Source organism: Vicugna pacos, chromosome 3 (assembly GCF_048564905.1).
Source record: "Vicugna pacos chromosome 3, VicPac4, whole genome shotgun sequence".
Classification (NCBI taxonomy): Eukaryota; Metazoa; Chordata; class Mammalia; order Artiodactyla; family Camelidae; genus Vicugna; species Vicugna pacos.
Window position 1 is genome coordinate 42,195,167 of NC_132989.1, and position 20,817 is coordinate 42,215,983.

At 41.3% G+C, this 20,817-nt stretch overlaps 1 protein-coding gene across 2 annotated transcripts in view; it reads right to left on the reverse strand.

Annotated features, from left to right (window-relative positions):
• The window catches only part of KCNN2 (potassium calcium-activated channel subfamily N member 2), a 364,774-nt gene that overhangs the window by 107,277 nt on the left and 236,680 nt on the right, over positions 1-20,817 (reverse strand). For both annotated transcript variants that reach the window (XM_072958084.1, XM_072958082.1), the window contains 2 exons: positions 19,362-20,641; positions 18,645-18,740 (listed from right to left, as the gene is read on the reverse strand). In XM_072958084.1, the coding sequence (XP_072814185.1) occupies positions 18,645-18,740; positions 19,362-20,641 (1,376 nt within the window). The remainder of the gene's footprint in view (positions 1-18,644; positions 18,741-19,361; positions 20,642-20,817) is intronic.

A 20,817-nucleotide genomic window follows, 5' to 3' on the forward strand; every position in this document is an offset into this window, starting at 1 on the left:
AGTATTTGGTGCTTATTAAGTCTTCCAGTATCTCCCCTTTGCCTCGTCTTTCCTTCTAAGACCATATTCATCCTCAGGTAGTCAATCGTTTTGCATATTCCTTAAGGAATATCACTTTCATCTCATCATTACCTTTGTCATCACATCTAATTTTTTATATCATCACCAAATACTACATGCGTGGGAAAGCAATAAGAAAATACAGGGTCAGAATATACAGATCTCATTGTACCCTGGTGGCTCAAATTCACAAACAGGAGACTTGGACTAAGAAAAACCTACCTAAACCCTTCCACAAAACATCATAGGTTGGTTATTCTGGCTTACCACCTGGACAATTTGGAAAACACTTCCAAGATACTCATTTGTTCTTACTAACCTCAATGGCTACACTCAAGAAGGTTCACACATTTCATAAAAAGTTCACTCAAAACATTTTTAAGCCAGGGAACATGATATTAAACCCAGAGAGATATTTAAAGCCCAGAGAGAAGTTCTGAACACGTAGAGTTCAAATCACATGGGTTTCACAGAAGCAAGCTGTTAATCGAGGGAGTGGCCGATTTCCAGAGATGGACTTATGACCAGCACTGTGACAGCAGATGCCGTCCATCCATTAGTGTTACGGCAGAAAGCTGCACAAACAGGCAAAGAGAATACAAGTCTCTTGTTAGACAAGAGAACTGCTGACTCCTGAGAGGGAGAGCAATTCTCTCTGAGGGGGCTTTTCTGTTAGCCTTCTCTTTCTGTCTCTAACATCCAGACAAAGATGCATCTATATCAAGCACCTCAAAGCAGAGTTCTTGAGTCTCCTAATGTAATTACATGGACACGGAGAACATAATGCCAATAGGTGAACTAGATATAAGACTAGAGATTTATGATTTTCCAAAGAGGCAGCAATAATCATGTGCAGTTATCTATACATCAAACAATTATAACTCAAGTTCAGGCTGGTGAATATCCACTAAAGACAACAATTTACTGAATTTACTAAAGCTCCCAAATGGCTGTATATCACAGAGGGTTTGGAAGTGACAGCCAGGGGAAGGTACAGCTCAGTGGTAGAGCACATGCTTAGCGTGCACGAGGTCCTGTGCTCAATCCCCACTACCTAAATTAAAAACAAAAAATGACAGCCGACTTGGAGATATTCTGGATGCTCGAGATGGTCACCTATTAAGACTAACTGAAGAGCTAGAAAGCCCTTTTTAACCAGCCACGGAAGGCAAGGATTGAGGTTCAAATTATTAAGAAAGGAAAACAAAAGGGAAACATAAGCCATAGACTTTCAAGTTGCTTCCCACTGTACAATCATTTTCGAAGCCTACTTCTGAACCATGATGAAAACATGGGAAAAGTTACAGCAGGAGAGAACACTAACCTCACGGTTCACCTGTTAAGAGGATGCTAATTTGTTATTCTCTTGCAAGTACAAGTCTCCAGATCCAAGAACATTATCATATTATATCAGATTACAGAGGGATCTATACCATCAAAAAGTAGGTACCCACATTCTCTAACCGCTGCCCAGCACTGTCCTGGCAACTGTCAGAAGAGAACAGGGAGGGCAGAGGCAAAACCAGCTCCGGCCCCGCCCTCCCATGGTTTAGTTCCACAAGCTTCTGGATGGCAGTACACAATGGTGCAGCCTGGGGGCAAACAGCTGTGTAACTGCCCTTGAGAAGGTAAAGCATATCCGCAGAAAACAATGCCAGGAGGCCGAAATACTTGATTATATAGAACGGCAATACATACAGACACTGCTCAGAAAAGGGAAAAAAGTAAAGTGTCTAAAATAAACAGACCAGGCTTTTCACAGGGAAGGTGATGTTTGAAATGAACTGAAAAAGCCAGAGGGGATTTTGTAAGGGTCAAGAAGTAAAAGGGGAAACATCAGAGGGGGGAACACCACGAGCACCCTGTAGGGAATGGCAGGAGGCCCAAAGAGGAGGGCTCTGCCATCAAACTGAACTACTACTGGAAGGGGACTTTAGGGCCTCTTGATTTATAACCGCCACCTCCTAAAAAGATCAGCACCTTCCTAATCTAGCTCTGTCGTACCTGGATGGGTTCATTTTCACATTTCTTTCAGCCAAGTCTACAAACTCTCTTTTCATAGAGTTATGAGGACTAGAAAGAGAAGCACTGCTATGACTTCACCCAATGAGATCAAACTACACCTGTGCTGATTTTAACATCTAGTTTTAATAATTTTAAGTCAAACTGAATTACAATTAGTGAAAGCTAAATTTCTTGAGTGATACAGAAGTTATGGTAGGAAAATACAACAGAGGAGAAAGCCCTGATGCTAAGATAAGGTGCACTAATTAAACTACTATTAGGGTGAGATGCCCATGCCAGTTCCTCTAAGACAGGTCGCTTTACTTTACACACATGGTCAGTGATCCTTCAGTGAACTGAGAAGCAGGAGTAGCGATGGCTGTCCCCATTTCACAGATGATGGTACAGGGACAGTTGAGACGGCTACTCCAGCCCACTATCGTAGGCATCACAGATATATGGATTCCCGATGCATCCATTCCAGGTCTTGTGCACTGGCCTGCTCAGCCCTGGGAAGCAGAATCAGTCCATGCCACCTGCCCTTAGGGAGCCTTATTCTCTCCATTTTACACGAGACTGAAGTGCAGAGCTGTTAATAGGCCGTCAAAAGTCACGGATATGAAGTTAGGAAAACTCAGGTTTGAACCAAGTTCCATGTCTTATCAGGCCTCTCCACCACTGTGCTTGTTAACTGTTTTAGGGCAGCCCCCAAATATGGAGGGCGGCTAAGTCACGGCGAGTGAGGGGCCTAGGCAGGGAAGGCTTCCTAGCAGAGATGATTCTTGAGTTTGATTTTCACGCACCAGCAGAATCTGGGCAAATAAAGGGGAAAGGCATTCCAAGCACAGAGGTATGGAACAGCGTGCTGTGCTTCAGGAACTGCAAGTGATGCAGTGTTGCTGGAGCGGAAGTGATATATTCGGGGGTTGAGAACAGGGCTGAGCGGAGCTGACAGACAGGGTCTTATCTAGAGAACTGTGTTGTAAAGCCTCTGCATTAAAGAATGTCACCCTGAGAAAACAGAGAGCCATGGAAGAGTTTTAAACTATTGTGATGGGATTGGGTTTATGGCTGGGACGGACATCCATGCAGTGGTGGGGAGGACGGACCATCAGAAAGAAGCAGGGAATGGGGGCGAGGAGAGGTGTCAAACTGGAAACTGAGACTACACTCACACACATTTAAAACAATACGGTAACAAGGCAGACATTCCCAAAAGGAGCTTGACATGTTCCTCTGAGATGATTCTGGGCTGTGTGTTGTTTATTTATAGTTTTAACTCACTGTGTATTAGAAAACATATGCAATTATACTACAATTGTAATTTCATGGATATGGTTACTTAAGATGAGGTTACAAGAAGAGAGAAAGAAAAAATTTTTTAATATAGTATATAGGATATAAATATATAGTATATATACTTATATACAGTAAATAAGTATATATAGTATATAAATATTAAAATATAAATGATATAATGTATAATATACTATATACTATTTAAACATATTTTATATAAACTATATTTTATAAATCATATATTTTATATATTGTATAATATAGTTATTGAACTATATTTACATATATTTATAGTATATATTATATTGTGTTATTCTATGATATATACAACATATTTTATATTTTATCATCATAATACACAAATATATATTATGTATCAATATATAATATATATGCATTACATTATATAATATGCAATATGTCATATATAATGACATGTACACATATAATTACATATATAACAATATATTACATATTGTATAATGTAATGCATAATATATACTATAAATAATATAAATATTAAAAATTAATTAAATGGAAACACAGTAGAGATTATAGGAGGATCTGGGAAAAGTTGAAGTTCAGGAAACACAGAACCATGGCCCTTGAGAACGTGACCAGAAAGCAGAGGTAACGCAAAAGACACCGAGGAGGAAATATCTGTAGGACCTGGTGACTCTGCTTGTAAGGAGGGGAGAGGAGAGGAGTGGAAGAAGGATCAAGGGTCCCAGGTGGACAGCGGTGCCCTTCCTGCAGACAGCAAGCGTGAGAGGGCAAGGAGGAGACCCGGGGAACAGTAAGGGCCGGCGGGGCTTCCAAGGGGAACTGTCCAGCAGGCAGCTGAGAATGGAGATCATCTTTCTGAACTATAACCTGAATCACTAGGGTACAGAAATATGCAAATTAATAAAGTATACACGCAGCCAGAATTCCAAACCTAAAGAAGTGAGCCAACACTCTGTATTGCTTCCCAACTTAAACTGTGATTTTTGTGATAAAATGTGGAGTTAAAGAACAGTTAACTATAAAACACTTATTTCAAAATATGAAACAAATGAGCCTCCCTTTCTGACTGAGGCCAGAAACACCAACAGACTCATGAGAATGGAAACCACCCTCAGCCTAACTTCCCTGAGACTAACTTTCAGAATACCCAGTGTCAGACAGGCCCAGCTTCTCATCACTGGCCTCCACAATAAAGAACTCTGAGCTGAAGCTCCAGCTCAGACTTCCTATGAAAGCAGCTTCTACGACAGTCATTCTACTCAGCTGTGATGACATAACTAATTCCCAGGTGCCCTTCACCTCAATCCCAGAACGCAGATCATTAGAGGGAGACTGAGAGCTTGGATCACAGCACAAGACGTCACCCTTACAGAAATCTGCATTTCCCAGGTGTGAGTAGGGCTACCTGAACCTCTGCTCACCATGTACCTTAAAAAGCCTAGTGGGTAGGAAGGGATAAATTGAGAGCTTGGTATTTGCAGATACTAACTACTATATGTAAAATAGATAAACAACAAGGTCCTCCTGTATAGCACAAGGAACTAGATTCAATACCTTGTAATGGCCTATAATGAAAAAGAATATGAAAAATAATATATATATAAATGAATCAAAATGCTATACACCATAAATAGATACAACATTGTAAATCGACTATACTTACATTAAAAAAAAAAGAAGCTCAAAATCATAGCAAGAAATAAAGTAATGCAAAGCCAGGAGGAATATTTTATGCATGTTTCTCGCTGCCTTGTTGACCATCCTGGTCTCTAACTCAAGGGTCAGCAAACTTTTTCTGTAAAGCAACTATTTTGCGCTTTGCAGCCGTACATCTCTGTTATAACTATTTAACTCTACCCACAGTGCCAGCTGTAGTGCCGACGCAGCTGTACACAGTACGTAGACAAAGATGTGCCAACACAACTTTCTTTATAAAAATAGGCTAGATTTACTCAGGAGGCCAGATTTGGCCCGTGGGCTATAGTTTGCCAACTCCCTGCCCAAACTAACCAAGTACTTGCCTTCCTTGCCCAACTTCCCTTTTACCAGAACTTGGTTCAATTACCCTGAAATATAGTAGTACATTATTACCCAGCCCCCTTCCCACTTTGAAATCCCTGCTAGGCTCTGCTACCATATTTATTTCAAAATAGTAATGACCGAAGAGGAACCATAGAAAGAGTTAACATTTACTGACTGTGCCACTTACAACATGCCAGGTATCACACTATAAACACTGTCTCACTGAATCCTCTAAACTATCTAGTGAGATGGGAGTAACTATGATCTCCACTGTCCAATTAAAGCAAATGAGGCCGAGAGGGGTAAAATTTTCTTCTCATGGTCACCAGAGTGAAGCTGAGTTATTCTAACCCCAATCTGTCTGGATCCAGAGCCAGAGTTAAACGCCACCTTGGGCTCCTTCCCAGAAGCACAGGTGGTAGAAGCACACATGGCCGTAGAAGGTGTCTATATGAACTCTCCTCCTACACTGTCATCTGAGGGGCCATACTTTGTGTTGCCACCCACATCCTGGTGGACAGTGACAGGTCCTGCCAGACGGTATCTATCAGCTCTTCTGCTTTCCACAAAGTTTTAACGTTCAACATAAACACAAGTACAAGTGTCAGATATGATGCCTCATTACTGGAAAATGTTATATTTATGCCTATTTGTCCTTCCTCCAACCACGGTGATGCACCCAAGCATATCAGAGATCAGCATGTATCCTGAACTCCCTGAGGTTCAGAGTCAGCTAGGGAATCCTGACACAGCTGGAAATCTAAAAACACAACATGTGTTCCCCCAGAATATTCCCCAGTGAAAACAAAGCTAGAGGAGCTGAGAGGGATGGGTTACGTAAACACATCCAGCAGGGACCTCGGAGATTGCAGGGTAGGGAGGGCTGCTCCTTAGAAGGATCCAAAAGGCAAATTTACAACAAAGTCAACGAGATAATTATAAAATCCTGCTCCTCTTCTTGGTAAAAGGGATTGGATTTGTAGTATTTCATTGTAATCTTCCCCCACTGTGTTTAAGAAAAAAAGTAAGTCATTCACTTTTTTGACCTCACTGTAAATGTACAGGTCATCACTATACCAAGAGAGGAGAAAGGAAGTGGGAGCAAATTAATAAAAAGTTGCATTCTGCCTGGGAAGGCAGCTAGGGCACGTATCTGAGTTCATCACCCAACCCCGCCAGCCTCCGAATTCTCAATCTCATCCTATTCCCTTGTGCTTGCTGAATTTGGTTCCCACAGGGCAACACGTCACAATTCTGGAAGATGAGCCTTTATCCCACCCTCCATCACAATGATCATCTTGCTGTTGTGACGTGTGCTCCTGCACAATAATGCAGAGAAGAGCTCTTGTTTCTGGGTAAATGATACAGAAAAAGTGCTCGCCACTGATCATGCTGTGTGATCTCTGGGCAGGACGTTTTGACACGGGCTTGAGGAACTAAGCCCTAAACATACGTTCACTTTCCCTCTGAGGCCAGTTGTGTAAAACCACAATGAGACATACTGGATGGATAATGGATACATTATTTCAAAATGGCTGTCCCTGAAGCAATCTGTGTATACAGTATCAGACTAAGTGAGAATGAACATGACAGTGAGTGAGCTGGATTTTCATCCTCCAATGTAAAGAACACCCAAGGGACACATTTTGAGATGTGAAGCAGAACATGGCCAAAATGTAACAACTGAAAAGTAGGTATAGTTGTCAAAAAGGATAAGAAAGACCGTAAAGTAGACAAACTGAAAGAAAAAAAAAAGGAATACGTAAGATAAGCCTTTTTAAAATGATATTTTAAAAACCTACAAGAGCCAGTGAATTCCAAATCAAGGAAATCTTGAAAAACAGTTTTCGGCACTAACACAGTATTGTTGCTTTTTCCCCCAAAACACTCATATGAGAGACTTCTCTTTGTATCTCTACCACTTAATTTTTGAAAGCCATTAAGTATCCTTTTTGACAATGACAAATAACAAAGTGAGGTTCTTAACTAAAAAAACTAATGGGAAAGAAGTAAACTATTCAAAATAATTCTCAACAATAGTGTTAAAATGTATATTACACACAGTTTTAAGCAGTAAGCTAAAGCTTTAAACTAATAACATACTTAACTAAATAAATTTATCTTAAGCTATTTTCCCTTCAAAGGACAGATAGCAATTCATGCTCTTTAATTATAAAAACTTTTTTCCAAGTATGGGAGGATTTATCAACATGAAAAATGACTTAAGGCAAGTGTCTAAAAGCTAAGACTTTTCATTTCAAAATTTCACAGCTACATCCATATAAATGAAATTAATGTTCAGTCAATAGATTTGCTTGGATATATGTCTAAAAGTACTAGATATACCTGTGAAAAACCAGGGGGTGACTATTATAAATCCCACAGCCATCACTTTTAATGATTATTTTTCAGTATTTTAAATAATCTGTGACCTTAAAATCAAATCCAACATTAGGATATAATTTCCCTTAGCCACCCAGCAAAAAAATTAAGCAGTTTAAGGATTAGTACCATGTATTTATTTAACCCTCTTGACAGCAGACACTATTGTCAGGAAAGCACTACTCAAGACCATGATAACCAAACTAGAGTGTTTAATCAGTATCTTTGTGTGAAAACTAATACACAAATATTGCATACAATCTCCTTGGAAGATCAAAACTTTGTGATAGAAAGAAGACTACTTCATTGAACAAAACCAATTAAGGGTTTATATCCAAATTTTAATAGTCACATTACTTGGAAACAACCCCATCTTAGTATCTTCTGGATAACCATTATAGATAAATACATACTGGGTAGAAATGCTCAGATATTCAAGAAGGCACATGACCAATTATCGACAGAGAACACTGCCTGTTAAAATTTATCATGGTTCAGTTCAAAGCTTATAATGTCTGAATTCCAATGTGTTTCTCAAATTCCAAAAGCAAAGAAGAAAACTCACCCAACAATAACACACTGTTCACAAACACAGACCAGCCTAATTGAGATTCAGCTAACGATCATTTGAAATGAAACAGAAGACACGAGCTATACGGTAAAAAGTAAACCCACTCAACGAACCAAGCATATTTTGAGATGTTGCCTGTCATACTGACACACATACAAACTTGTCAATTCTTGCCAACCACTGGACTCCAAGCTCTATGGCTGGGGGTGGTGGCACATCAAACAAAATTCTTGCCAGAGATAAATCCAATACAAAAAAATTTTTTTTAAAAAGTTTTTTGTTTAAATACCCTGTAGACCTACAGTGAGTACAGTCAGAAATGCCATCAGTTACAGTCCTTTATACAAACGCCATTGGCTGTTTATTACCTCTTATTCATTCAGCAAGGGGTTAATACCAGAATTTTCCATTATCCAATTTATTCCCTTTGCTTACTTTTCACAGTGTTGCACTTAACTCTTTTAAGTCACCAGGGTCCTAATTAGTAGAAGATGCCATCAGCTGTGATCTGTATGCCTGAAGGAGTTAACGTGCCTCACAGAGAGCCTTGCTTTCAGCCAGAAGCCACGCCTGTGGTAGGTTTTTAGGGGAAATGGCTATTTTGGTAAAAACTATGAACCAAAGCATTATAGTACTTTAACACTAGTTTACTGACTTGACAACCAGTATGAACACTATCTCGTCCCCCAGACAGCTAACTTGCCCACAGAGAGAATGTGAACTAACTCAGTTAAAACAATATTGGCTATCCTTAATAGAGATTAAAGTTTTTTTAAAAAACAAAAAACATACACACATATTCTCAATTAAATTTTAATAAACTAATGAACACTGTTTGAATGCACACCTTTTTTTTTTTTTAATGTTCCCTCTTAGAAGACTTGTAAAAGAAGAAAAAAAATACCATCACTGTTTCTCAAAGCCCAGAGAGGCTGGGCTCCAATTCCTCCCCTTCCACCCCAACAAACCTCAAAATAGCTAACAATAACCAGCAGCTGACACCTAAATAGCCCTCACCACATGCCAGGCAGCATTCTAAGTGAGTGAGTGAGTGTGTGTGTATGTATGTATGTGTATATATATACATATATCAATCCCCATAACAACCCAATCAGAGAGGGACTCTACAGTCCCCATTTCACATACAAGGGAACTGAAGTACAGAGAGATTAAGTAACTTGTCCAAGGTCACACAGATAATCAGTGGCAGGGCCGGGTATGAGTCCAAACAGGCTGGCTCCAGAAGCTACGAGGCTACGTTGCAAAAAACAGTAAACAACTCAAAGGAGAGTCTGATTGCTTTGCTCAGCAGGAAAGTTTATAGAGTAAATTTCAGAAATTGTTGTTTTTACAGCTTCCTATAATACAAAAAGATTGGGAACATTTAGGGGCAAAGTTGTCTTCCAATACTGCTTTCACACTCTTTCTATATAAACTTTAATTATTAAACAGGAATACCCTTTTATAAACCTGGTTACCCAATATTACAAACCCAAATTATGGAGCAATAGGAAGCTACAGGGGATTACAGAATCTACAGAATTGCTAGATTCACAGGGTAGTACAGTGTTCAAATACTAACCAGTAAATTGAACCAAGATGCTCCAGAAAATAACCAAGTTAACAAAGTAATTTCTGCCTTGGCAATTTACCATTAGACAATAATCAGAGAAACTTACAAAAGTTCACTTGCAAAAGCATTTATTATAAAAATATTTTAAATATGTTCTTTCTAATTTTTCTTAAGTGTCTAAAACTAAAGGAAAGGATTAAATTGATGATAGCTGTATGATGCAAAAAAAATCAGAGCTATTTAGAATGCTTAATAACATGGAGAAATTAATAGAAAATTACATGATAAGAACACCAAATTTCTTTTTAGCAATATATAGCAAATATCAGGTCCATCTACTTAATGTAAATACATTATATCACAATAATTATCATCTCTGGGTGGTGAGAGTAAACTAACATATTCTTTTTCACATCTATGTTTTACAAACTTTCTAACATACTTATTAATTTTATAATCTGAAGAGGAAAACAAAAATTTTAAGAGAAAAGGCATTTGGTCATGAAGCCTACATTTTAATACCTACGTTGGTAAGCACATCAGTCTTGTTCCCTTCTAGGGCATCATTAGACTGGCAGATCATGAGACTGCACAGAATACATGGATTTTAGCAAGGGATCTAACAGTCCTTGTGACATTCTTGTAGAGAAAGGTGGGCTGGTTGATAGTCAAGAGTTCATAGCGTTGGTATTACTTGACAGGCTGTACCCAATATCATGGATGAGCAGACGGCTCACTACAAAGAAGGTCTTACTGCTTAGTTCTGACTGTGGCTCACTCATGCCTTGGGCATAGGTTCCCAAGGTACACTTTTCATAGTCGCAGCTAGGAAGAGATGAATGTGTGCAAATCGGGTGACAGCCACCAATATGGGCCAGGCTTCTGGAACAGAATCTAGCACTGATTTAGGTCCAGCAAATTCCACCGTCAGTCCCTACACAGCATTTTCTGAACCTAAATAAGTATTTATCAAATAAATATCACAATGATGATTCAAACAATTCTGATAGGCTGAACACTCATCTGAAACCAAGATGCCATTTAACAGAGCCACTAAATGCAAAGCCATACATTCAGTCCAACACCATTTTTACAGGTGTTACTTGGCAACAGTTCAAGTGAGGCAATGATCATTTTATACTAAACAGTCAGTATAATGGAGCATTTTTGATGAAGGGAGGGAGCAAGTTCACTGGCAGATCTTATCTGAAAGTACTGACTACATTTCTGACCTGATTCGAAGAGGGAATTCAATAAAACAATCAGTCCAAAAGAATATGATCAGGGACATTCTAAGTCTGATCAGGAATATTCAAAGAACTGGGAACTATTTAATTAGGAGGACATTTAAAGGGACCTACCTAATGTTTAAATGTTTGCTCTGTAGTTCTGTGAAGGGAGAAATCAGTTTATTCTGTTTTACTGGAAATTACAGGCTGCCTTCTACCATCCCAATGAAACTGCTCACCAAGGTCAGCAGTGACCTTCAACTTGCCGAACCCAACAGGCACCTCTCTCCCGGATAGTAACAGACTTCACAGCATCCAATACACAGCACTGTGCCCTCCTGAAAACACTCCCATCTCCACCTCAAGGACAAGTCATTCTTATCTCTTTTCTCTAGATCCTCCTTCACACAACCTCTAGATGTCAGACCTTCTTTTCTTTTTTTCTCTCGGTGATTTTATCAATTCCTGCGGTTTAAAACAGTCCCTATGCTGATCACTCCCCAATTTAAATTTCCACTACAGACCTTTCTTCTTTACTCAAGATTCTCTTGTACCACCAGAAACATACCAATCAGAAGCCCTTCCTGACTACACATCCTACCCCTCAATGTGATCCTCCGTCCTCAGCACCACATACTCAAATGCTCCAACCACAGCCCATCTCTGCATCATTCCCTGCCCTCACCTGTCATATCCGATCACTAGGACCTCCATCCTACCTCCAACCTGGGTCTTAAATCAGACCACTTCTGATTTCCACCATTGCTGTCCAAGTATCACCTCTACAATGTAACTTGCCAAGAGTCTCCTAATGTTCTCCAGACCAATCTTCTCAGAGCTTCAACAAAAGGTCTGCTTCAACAGTAGGCTGGATCATGATTCTTCTATGCTAAAATGACGGCCCCAGGCACTTGGAAGAAAATGCCACAAAATTCTTACCATGTCCTCAAGACCCTTTGGTATCAGAAACTGTACACTCCCTTCTGCCCCATCCAGGACCACTGTGCTTGGGCAACACTGCTTTCCTCTCAATTGTACACGTGCAGGAAGCTCCTCTCAGTCACGAGGCCTTGGCATAGGTTGTTCCTTCGGACTCTGCCAGTAGCAGATGACTTCCTTCCCGTTATGTCTCAGTTTAAAAGTCACTTCCTTAGAGAGTACTCCCCGATCACCCTGAGGTGTGCAACCCTCTGCTCCTCATTTTTTTCTGTTGCAGCCTCTTATGGCCCCTTTATGACATTCCCTATGACTTCCAAGGATTTCCCCTCCCCCCTACTTCAGTTTTCTCTCTCTCCTTAACCCCATCTGATTGGTTCCAAGAGGGAGGGAACCTTACCACTTAATTCCCCCATTGTATTAGCAGAGCTCAAAAAATTTTAAAATGTTCAATATGGGGAGAAATAAAACCAGATTTCACCCCAACATAAGGAAAATCTTCCTAAAATTTAAGCTGTCTGGCAATGGAATGGACAGCTTTGTACAGACAGACAATCACAGGAAGAGGGTTCAAGTAGGAATTGGGTGACCATTTTTATCTGTGATGACATAAAGGGAGTTTCCATGCTGGGTGGGATCCTGGGCCCAGTAACAGTTCAGGTCCTCTCTAAACAGTTTCCAGTTTTCTAAAGAGAATTCTAAAGAAGTTTGAGGTTAAAAATACACTTCCAAAGTAGCAAACATCGTATGATTTCCTAATGAGCAGAAATTCTAAAACGGCCCCCGCAAAACCACTTTCTACCCTGACCAAAAGGAACTTTGTGAAGTGCAATCAGTGCCAGCTCCCTCTGTCCGCTCTGCCAGATGTGCTCTGGGACGATGACAGCCCACAGTGCCCTTCTTTCCGAGTTGTACATAATGTGGCCCAGAAACGAGCTGGCAGATCAAGGGAACCCATCTGCAGGAAACCTAAAGTTCCACTCTTCATTCATTTGTGATGCTGCTCTGTAAACACACCAGGATCACTTTATTTGGTGTCACCCCCATTAATAATGCAGAGATCTTTACACAGGCAGGGGGAGAAAATTAGTCCTGAGTGATTTTGTTACTACCACATATACACCAAGTCAAAGGGACTGAGAGTCTGGTTACAACTGATGGAGAAGTTGTTGGCAATACAGCTATCGGTGGTGGAGCTGACCACCACACAGCATCGTAATTCAGGCAAGATTCCCACCTCGCTGCCTTTTGGAGTCTTACAGACAAAGAGTTAACTCTCCTCTACCTCATAGACACAGCAGAGGCCTAAAGATCAATCTAAGACCGTTTTTTCATTCTTTCAGCTTCCTTCATCTCTAATTTTTAAGTAAAACAGTAATAATTGGGCATCTTTACAATGGCTGGTCAGTTTGTCAGCAGGTTAGATAATGCACCTCTAGAGATTGCAAAATGTTCCAAATAGCCTTCTGGGGCCATGAGCTTTGTCCTCAAAGAATTTTTCTCCAAAAAATTTTTTTCAGGAAGATAGTCAACTTTAAAAAGCCCAAAATATCTTAAATTCCTTTTTATAGTAGTCAGTGTTAACAATGCTGTGGGGGGAATATGTGTCAGGAAACAGGGAATGTAAACTCTGACAATCTTTCTGAAGGGCTGGTGGGCAATAAGGAACTTTTCATTTAATTTATTAAATGATCACTTTGATTCAGCTAATCTGACTGCTGGATATTTACCATATGTGTATAGTCTAATTAGTAAAGTACATATACAAGAGTGTTCATGTTTAGAATGGCTTATTTAGCAAAAGCCCAGAAAACTCCAAGTGCCTACCAGTAAACCACAGTACATCCATAAAATGGGATAATAAACAGTTGCTAAAAAAGAATGAGATGGGTCTCTGTGTGCTGATGAGGAAAAATCTTCAAGATATATTTAGCAACAAAAGCAATGTGTGTGTGTCTCTAAACACAATTAAACATTTATTTTTGAAAGTTCTGGAGAAATCTATGAAAAATTTAAAAGTGGCTGAAGTGGTTGTTTCTGAGGAATAAGGCAGGCTGTGACTATCACATTTATTTTAAACTCTTCTGTACTGAGTTATTTTTATTCTGTGTATTTATTTGTTATTACTTTATGAATGAGAATAATAACCAAATGCAGTATTCTTTGCACGATCTGGAAGCCTCTACTTGCTCTCTGTAGGAGGGAGAAAGCAAGCATTCTTTCCTACCCTCCACGAGGTGAGCCAGAGTCTATGAAGTGGGCACTTACTCACCCCTCCCCAACCAGACCAAGAGCCTTCAGGGGCCGCTGAGGCCCCTGACCTCACTCACTCCTTCCTTTGTGTGGCCTAGATGCACAAGTAAAGAGAAATTTTAATTTGTGTTCTCCCAGTTTTAGATCTATATCATGCATCTCTGAAAAGCTAACTTGAAGGAGAATGCATAGAGTTATTCTACTGCAAAAGATACCAACGAAAAATCAGTGTTTCCTCTAATGTTGTTTGGTATATGACTATATTATCACCAAAACTAAATCAAGGAAGCAAAAATGTTTTCAACTTTAAAGTACAGTACCTGTCACTCTGCCAAATCCCCTGAGAACCAGAAAGATTGTGGTCGGAGAGGCTTTCTTTCCCAACTTAGAATTTTGTATTTTCCTATATCAAAATACTAAGCAACCCTTTCTTTCAACAAAATTGCTTCCTCAAGAGAAATTTGGGAACACTAAAGTTGAAAAGATGAAGTGAAATCTACATTCAACTTATCTGATGATGAAGATCTTAAAGAGTACTTGAACTTTGTCTTATTCTTGTTCCATTAAAGAAATACTTTATATCTCACAGAAGAGGGAGTTAAAAAGCAAAGCCACAGGAAATCATGCCTCTCTTGTTCTCATTATTTGACCTTGGATTTGAGGTGGGTATGCTACTTATTTAGCATCAAGTGACCTTTCCAAATTGTATAAAACAATCCCTGTAGTACTCATCTTTTGTCAGAAGGTTTTGATACAAAGGCCCTTGCTAAAATTTATTTTATTTATTCATTATTCATTTTTTTAACTTTACTTATGGATATAGAAAGGCCAAATGTCTAGTTGAAAAAGTCTAGTATCTTCTTAACTGAAAAACTGCTCTCACTAAATGATTTTATATAAGCATTCTGAACTCCCCTCCCCCCAAAAAAGTGATTTCATTTTTGGTTGGGGGGTATAAAAGTAATTAGTGAAATGAACAAACTAGAGCCTGGTGCACTGAGCTGTCTGTGGTACTGAAAAATGACACCAAAGCTGTAATGTACTGAGCTAAGTTCTTACAAAGCCTTCCCATCACACCATTTAAATTCAGGCACTTCCATCCATGACTCACCTGAACCATCTTATTTTGATAGCGTGTGTATAAACTTTTTATAAAAGGTCACATTGACGTGCTTACCAAGGTTCTCTATGGAAATGTCAGGGCCTCCCCAGGCTTCATTAAAACAATTCCGGTGAAGAGAGAGCCAGAATGTTGGCTATAACACTTTCTCTGAATGCAGTGAGAAATCCTACCATGTACCAGAAACCCACACTAGCTAGCTGTCACCGTCCAATCATCCTACAGTTACACTAAAAAGAAAGAGAGTAAGTGTCACATTAGACTATGCTACATCCAAGGGCACACTTGGAATGGCAGCATAAGCCCTACATACAGGGCCTCAACTCAAAGCTAATTGATATGCTTGGAATTCTTAACAGTAAACCTACAAGTGCCTATTTGCTTGAAATTTATGAAAGAAGCACACCTACAAGTAAAAAAAAGGGCACAATTCATCATTTTCCACACATCTATACATTAGCTTGTGAACTTGCTTTTACTGTGTTTTAGAGTAACTATTTCAACAGCATCTGACTTTATTCTCTGGATGAAGTAGAACGTATTTTTCTGGCTCCTGACTTTTAGCTCAGGGTCTCCATATTTACTTGATCCTTTTCCATTTTATTTATATATATATATATATATATATATATATATATATATATATATATATATATATATATAAATATATATAAAGCATCTCAGATAAGAATTTAGAGCTTCAGCTTGAGGGGGAAAAAATGCCTCTGGACTAAACACTGAATGTAAAAGCTACATCCAAAAAAAAAAAAAATTAAATGCTATGTTCCATGCATCTATTTTGAAATTATCTTAAGTCTGGTTTAATAGAAACCATGTTATGCAGATAAACCCAATCATAAAAATCTAACTTTTTGTGAGGTTTACATTGCCCTAGCAATAAAGAGGTTCACTGTGCTTACAAGCCTTAGAGAAAGAATCCATGTCCTCATTCTTATCACCCATGCTATACATATCTAATCAATATATCTATGCATTTGTAAAACAGAAATAGTCCTCAAAACTAGCCAGGGGTGGGATTCTTTCAAGTGTGAAATAATCTATAAAAATAGGACTTCTTGGATTTGTTTCTCTAAGTTTTAAGAATTCTAATATGATATCAAAAAAGTTTTTTTTTAAAACACATTGACATTTGGCCATTCTTAAACTCATATAAGTTATTTTAAAAAAAAAATCTGCCCATAATTCCTAAAAAGTCGGTGTTTTCAGGAAGACACTCTGTTCCTGATGTTAATACCATCAAATGTCCTCCTGCCATGAATGCTCGTTTAGCTGTGTTTTTTTTTCAGAAGGAACAGGAATAATATGAAAGCTGACGTTGAATTGAAAAAACAAAGCAAAACCCAACACCCCCCCCCCAAAAAAAACAGCAAGGTCTCTTTCCAGGGTGAGTTAATTAAGTAAAACTACTCTGGTCTCTAAGAAATAAGCAAACAAGAAAATTAGGTTATTTGATTTTTAAAAATACCTAAGAAGATTTCAGAGTCACCTTTTAAATTTAACCCTAATCATATAACTTTTAGATTTAGAGAGGAACCACAAAGATAAACCCATGTTTCAGGGTTGCTGGCAAGCAGTAGCAGAGCCCAGCAGGAAACATCCTGGGCTTGACCCTAGGAGAACAGGGCTGGTCATGATCTGTACTGTCTAGCCATGGGAACTGGCCAGCTGGTCATCTCTTCTGACTTCAACTTCCTCATCTGTAAAATGAATCAAAGGTTCCTTAGACCTATTTCGTCCCCCAGCTTTTAGTGTTCTACTCTTCAAGTCAAAATGAGACAATACCCTCATGATATTTAAGTTACATTTTAGCATCACTTTAAAATGTTTGAAAGAATCTCAAAAGCCCACGATCACTAGCATTAAATTAAAGATGCACCTCTGTAAATTGTTAAAATTTTAAGAGTTCAAACGTGTTTGCCTTGTCTGGCCAGCGCAGTTTTATTACTTCTAAATATTTCTCATTCTTTCTAATTCTCATTTTCTGTTCTCATTCCTTCAAAATCACACTTTTCAAAGTTTTTGCAAATTTGAAAGCATGACGAAGTGATATCTCCCCCCTCATTCGGAGCTATGTGTATTTTTATTTTGTTTGGGCAATAGTTAAAATTGGTTTCTTCCATATTTAGTATGTTTTTTCCAAATTACTAACTTAAAATTAATTTAACTTATAATTTACACTAAGCTATTTAAATTTAATGGCAACTCCTAAAGGAAAACAGGCTAAAGTTGAAGATTTAGTAGTTGGGACAAATGCCTAACAACTGCTCAAAAAAATAAATAAATAAATAAATGCGTATTAGTGTAAATGCTAAACTGGAAAATCTTAACTCTAAATTTTTGAAAACTCTAGTTATTTTAATTCACAAACCTTAATATTTCTTTGACTGAAAGCTACAGCAAAGTAAACAACTCAAAAAATGACCTATGAATTTTAGATGAAGTATTCTGAAATTGTCAGCAACAGTGAAACCTAACAATAGAGTTCCTGGCTGCATTTAAACAAAACAAACGTTTCCCTAATAAGTCCACTTACAAGGGCAGCGGCCTTTGCTCTTAAATAACATTTTAAACAATGTAATAATTGTACCTAAGAATCTACCAAACTATCAGATATACAGAATCTGAATCCTAAATTTACAATAGATCTTTTCTTTAATGTTGAAAGATATAGAAAAGGTTAGAATTTTCCTCTTGTCTTATGTATATACATTAGCAAGGAGTATCGTGGGCCCATTTTCTTCTCCAGTGACAGTTATAAAATGTGATATAGATGGGCACAATTGTCCATAATGACCCACCCACTAGGAAGACGTGTATCAAACAAGAATACACATTTACCCGACATATTAAGGCTAGTGCATAACTGGCCTTGAGAAAAACAAACGCAGTGACTGATATGGAGAAGTGGATCTATTAAAGAAGAGAGAGGGAAATCTGACAGGTTTAACAAATACATCCCAGAAACGACTGCATGTTTACAAGCTGCACTGTTTGTTTTGTTTTTAACTTCCTGAAAGAACAGGTCAGGTACTAAGGTAAGAATACAGCATGTGTCTTCTGTAACCTCAAGCAAGGACACGAGGGCTGGGGGAAAGTGTCTACTGCCTTACACTTCTCCAGGCCGGCGGCAAGGCTTTAGTCATTCATAAACAGCAGAACCTAAGTTACCTGTATTTCCCTGGCGTGGTATACGATGATCAGACCAAGCAGGATGATCGTGGAGAGACTGATAAGGCATTTCAGAGCTAGGGAATACAGCGACGCCTGCAACACAGACAGAAGCGCTTTTTAAAAAGAAGCACATTTAACCATCTTTCAGGGCTCGGGGGTCGGTCAGCCCCCAAGAAGTGGTCCTCAACTTCCAAGAGGAGGAGAGGGGTAGGGGCACCTGTCGTGGCTCTGAGATCTATCACAGCACTTGGCCTCAATGGGAAGTGAGAGGAGATGAGAGCTGGGAAGGCCAAGCAGTGATGTCCGCGGCAACGCAGACCTACAGGCAGCTTCTGGCTCTCGAAACCCAAGAGGAAGTTATTCCTGAGTTTAAGCGTTTGGGTTTCAACGGGGTCTCCTACATCGCAAGCACCAGGAGAGGAACACAGTATGCTTTCCCCCACCAACTCCTGAAACCACTACTACTGAACGTGCCCAAACGCGCTGTGCATTGACTGCCTACAGAACTTTGGCCGCGCGCGGAAAGGCTTCCTCTCCAGAGTTGCCTTGCGGTTAGGGGTGCGCGTTTGAGCGGTGCTCGCTGTCCCGGCGGGCGTCTCCGATCGTGGGAAGACTCGGGACTGGCAGGCAGACAGTTCCCGCCAGTGCCTATTCTAACCACTCGGTGTCCGGCTCCGCGGCCCGGGAAAGGAAGGCAGGGGTTCGACTACGTACCTTGTCGTAGGCGCCCCACGACAGCTCGGTCTCAATGACCATGACCACGATACCGAACATGCCGAAGATGAGCGCGTAGTCGCTGAGCCGCTTGCGCTTCTCGAACAGGGCGCGCCGGTGGCCCAGCTTGTAGCCGATGTTCTGGTTCTTCTTTTTGCTGGACTTGGTGCCACTGCTGCTGCCATGCCCGCTGCCGCCGCCGCCACCTCCTCCAGTGCTGCCTCCGCCACCAGCTCCGTAGAGCGCCAGGTTATTGGAGTTGTTGTGCTCCGGCTTAGACACCACGATCTCCGGGGCTGAGGATGAAGCGGCGGCAGCGGCCGCAGACGGGGAGGACGCGCCACCACCTCCTCCGACAGACGCCGGGGGCTGTAGGGGCTGCGCCTCGGAATCCATCTCGTGCAGGTTCCGGCGGGACGCACTCAAGTTGCTGAGCGGCCGCATGACGCCCCCGTTGTACCTGCAGCTGCTCATGGCTATTTCGGTGAAGGGGTTGCTCTCGCGGCGCGCCTGGGGTTGGTGGTGCTGGTGGTGCGCTGGGTGCGGGTGGTGGTGGTGGTGGTGCGAGAGCGGGGGCCCAGAGCCCAGGCTGCCGAGGCTGCCCGTGGGGCTGGCGGCGGGCTGCAAGCTGTGGCACTGATGGTACTGGGAGGTGGACGCCGGCTGCTGCGCGTACTGCTGCCGGAGCGCACTGGCATGGCTGGACGGCGTCAGCTCGCTCACATTGAGCTGGCTGCCCCGGCGCGACGAGCAGCAGCAGCAGCACGACGAGCCCGACAGCGGCGAGGAGGTGCGGGTCCGGAAGGCGCCGCCGGGCGAGGAGGTGCGGAGCAGCAGGGACAGGTTATCCCCCGCCCCCGCCCCCGCCACCGGGGCACCGGAGGAGGCGCAGCTGTTGCACCGGAGGCATGGGCTGCTGCCGCCACTGCCCGGCTGCTGGTGCGCGAGGTGCGAGTGGTGGTGAGGGTGCGGGAGGGGCGCGAAGGGCGGGCACGGCTTGTCCTGGCTCTGTTGCTGCTGCTGCTGGCAATGCAGGTGTGAGGAGCGCGGCGGCGGCGGCTGCTCTGAGAAGAAGCCGCGCTGGAACTGCAATGGGGTTTCCATGTCAGGGCTGTTAAAGCTGCAGGGAGACCAGGCGGTGGTGCACCCTGCGCAATGCGTTATGGTCGGGAGCGGGGACTCCTGCTGCTGGTGCGAGGAAGGGCCCATGCCGGCTCCGGTAGAATCCAGGCGGCGAGTCCGATTGGTTGGGCGCACCAAAACAATGGGCATGACATCACCTGCGGGGACCAAGACTGAGTTTGCGGCGCGCGCGGTTTAGGGGAGCGTGTGTGAGAAAGAGATGGGGAGGAGGGAATCTGCAGGATGAAAATCCTAGGGTGCGCAGGCCAGGCCAGGATGAGGGCGGTGTTTTCACCTGCTGATTGGGAGCGCCTGTGAGCACCACCTGGGATGA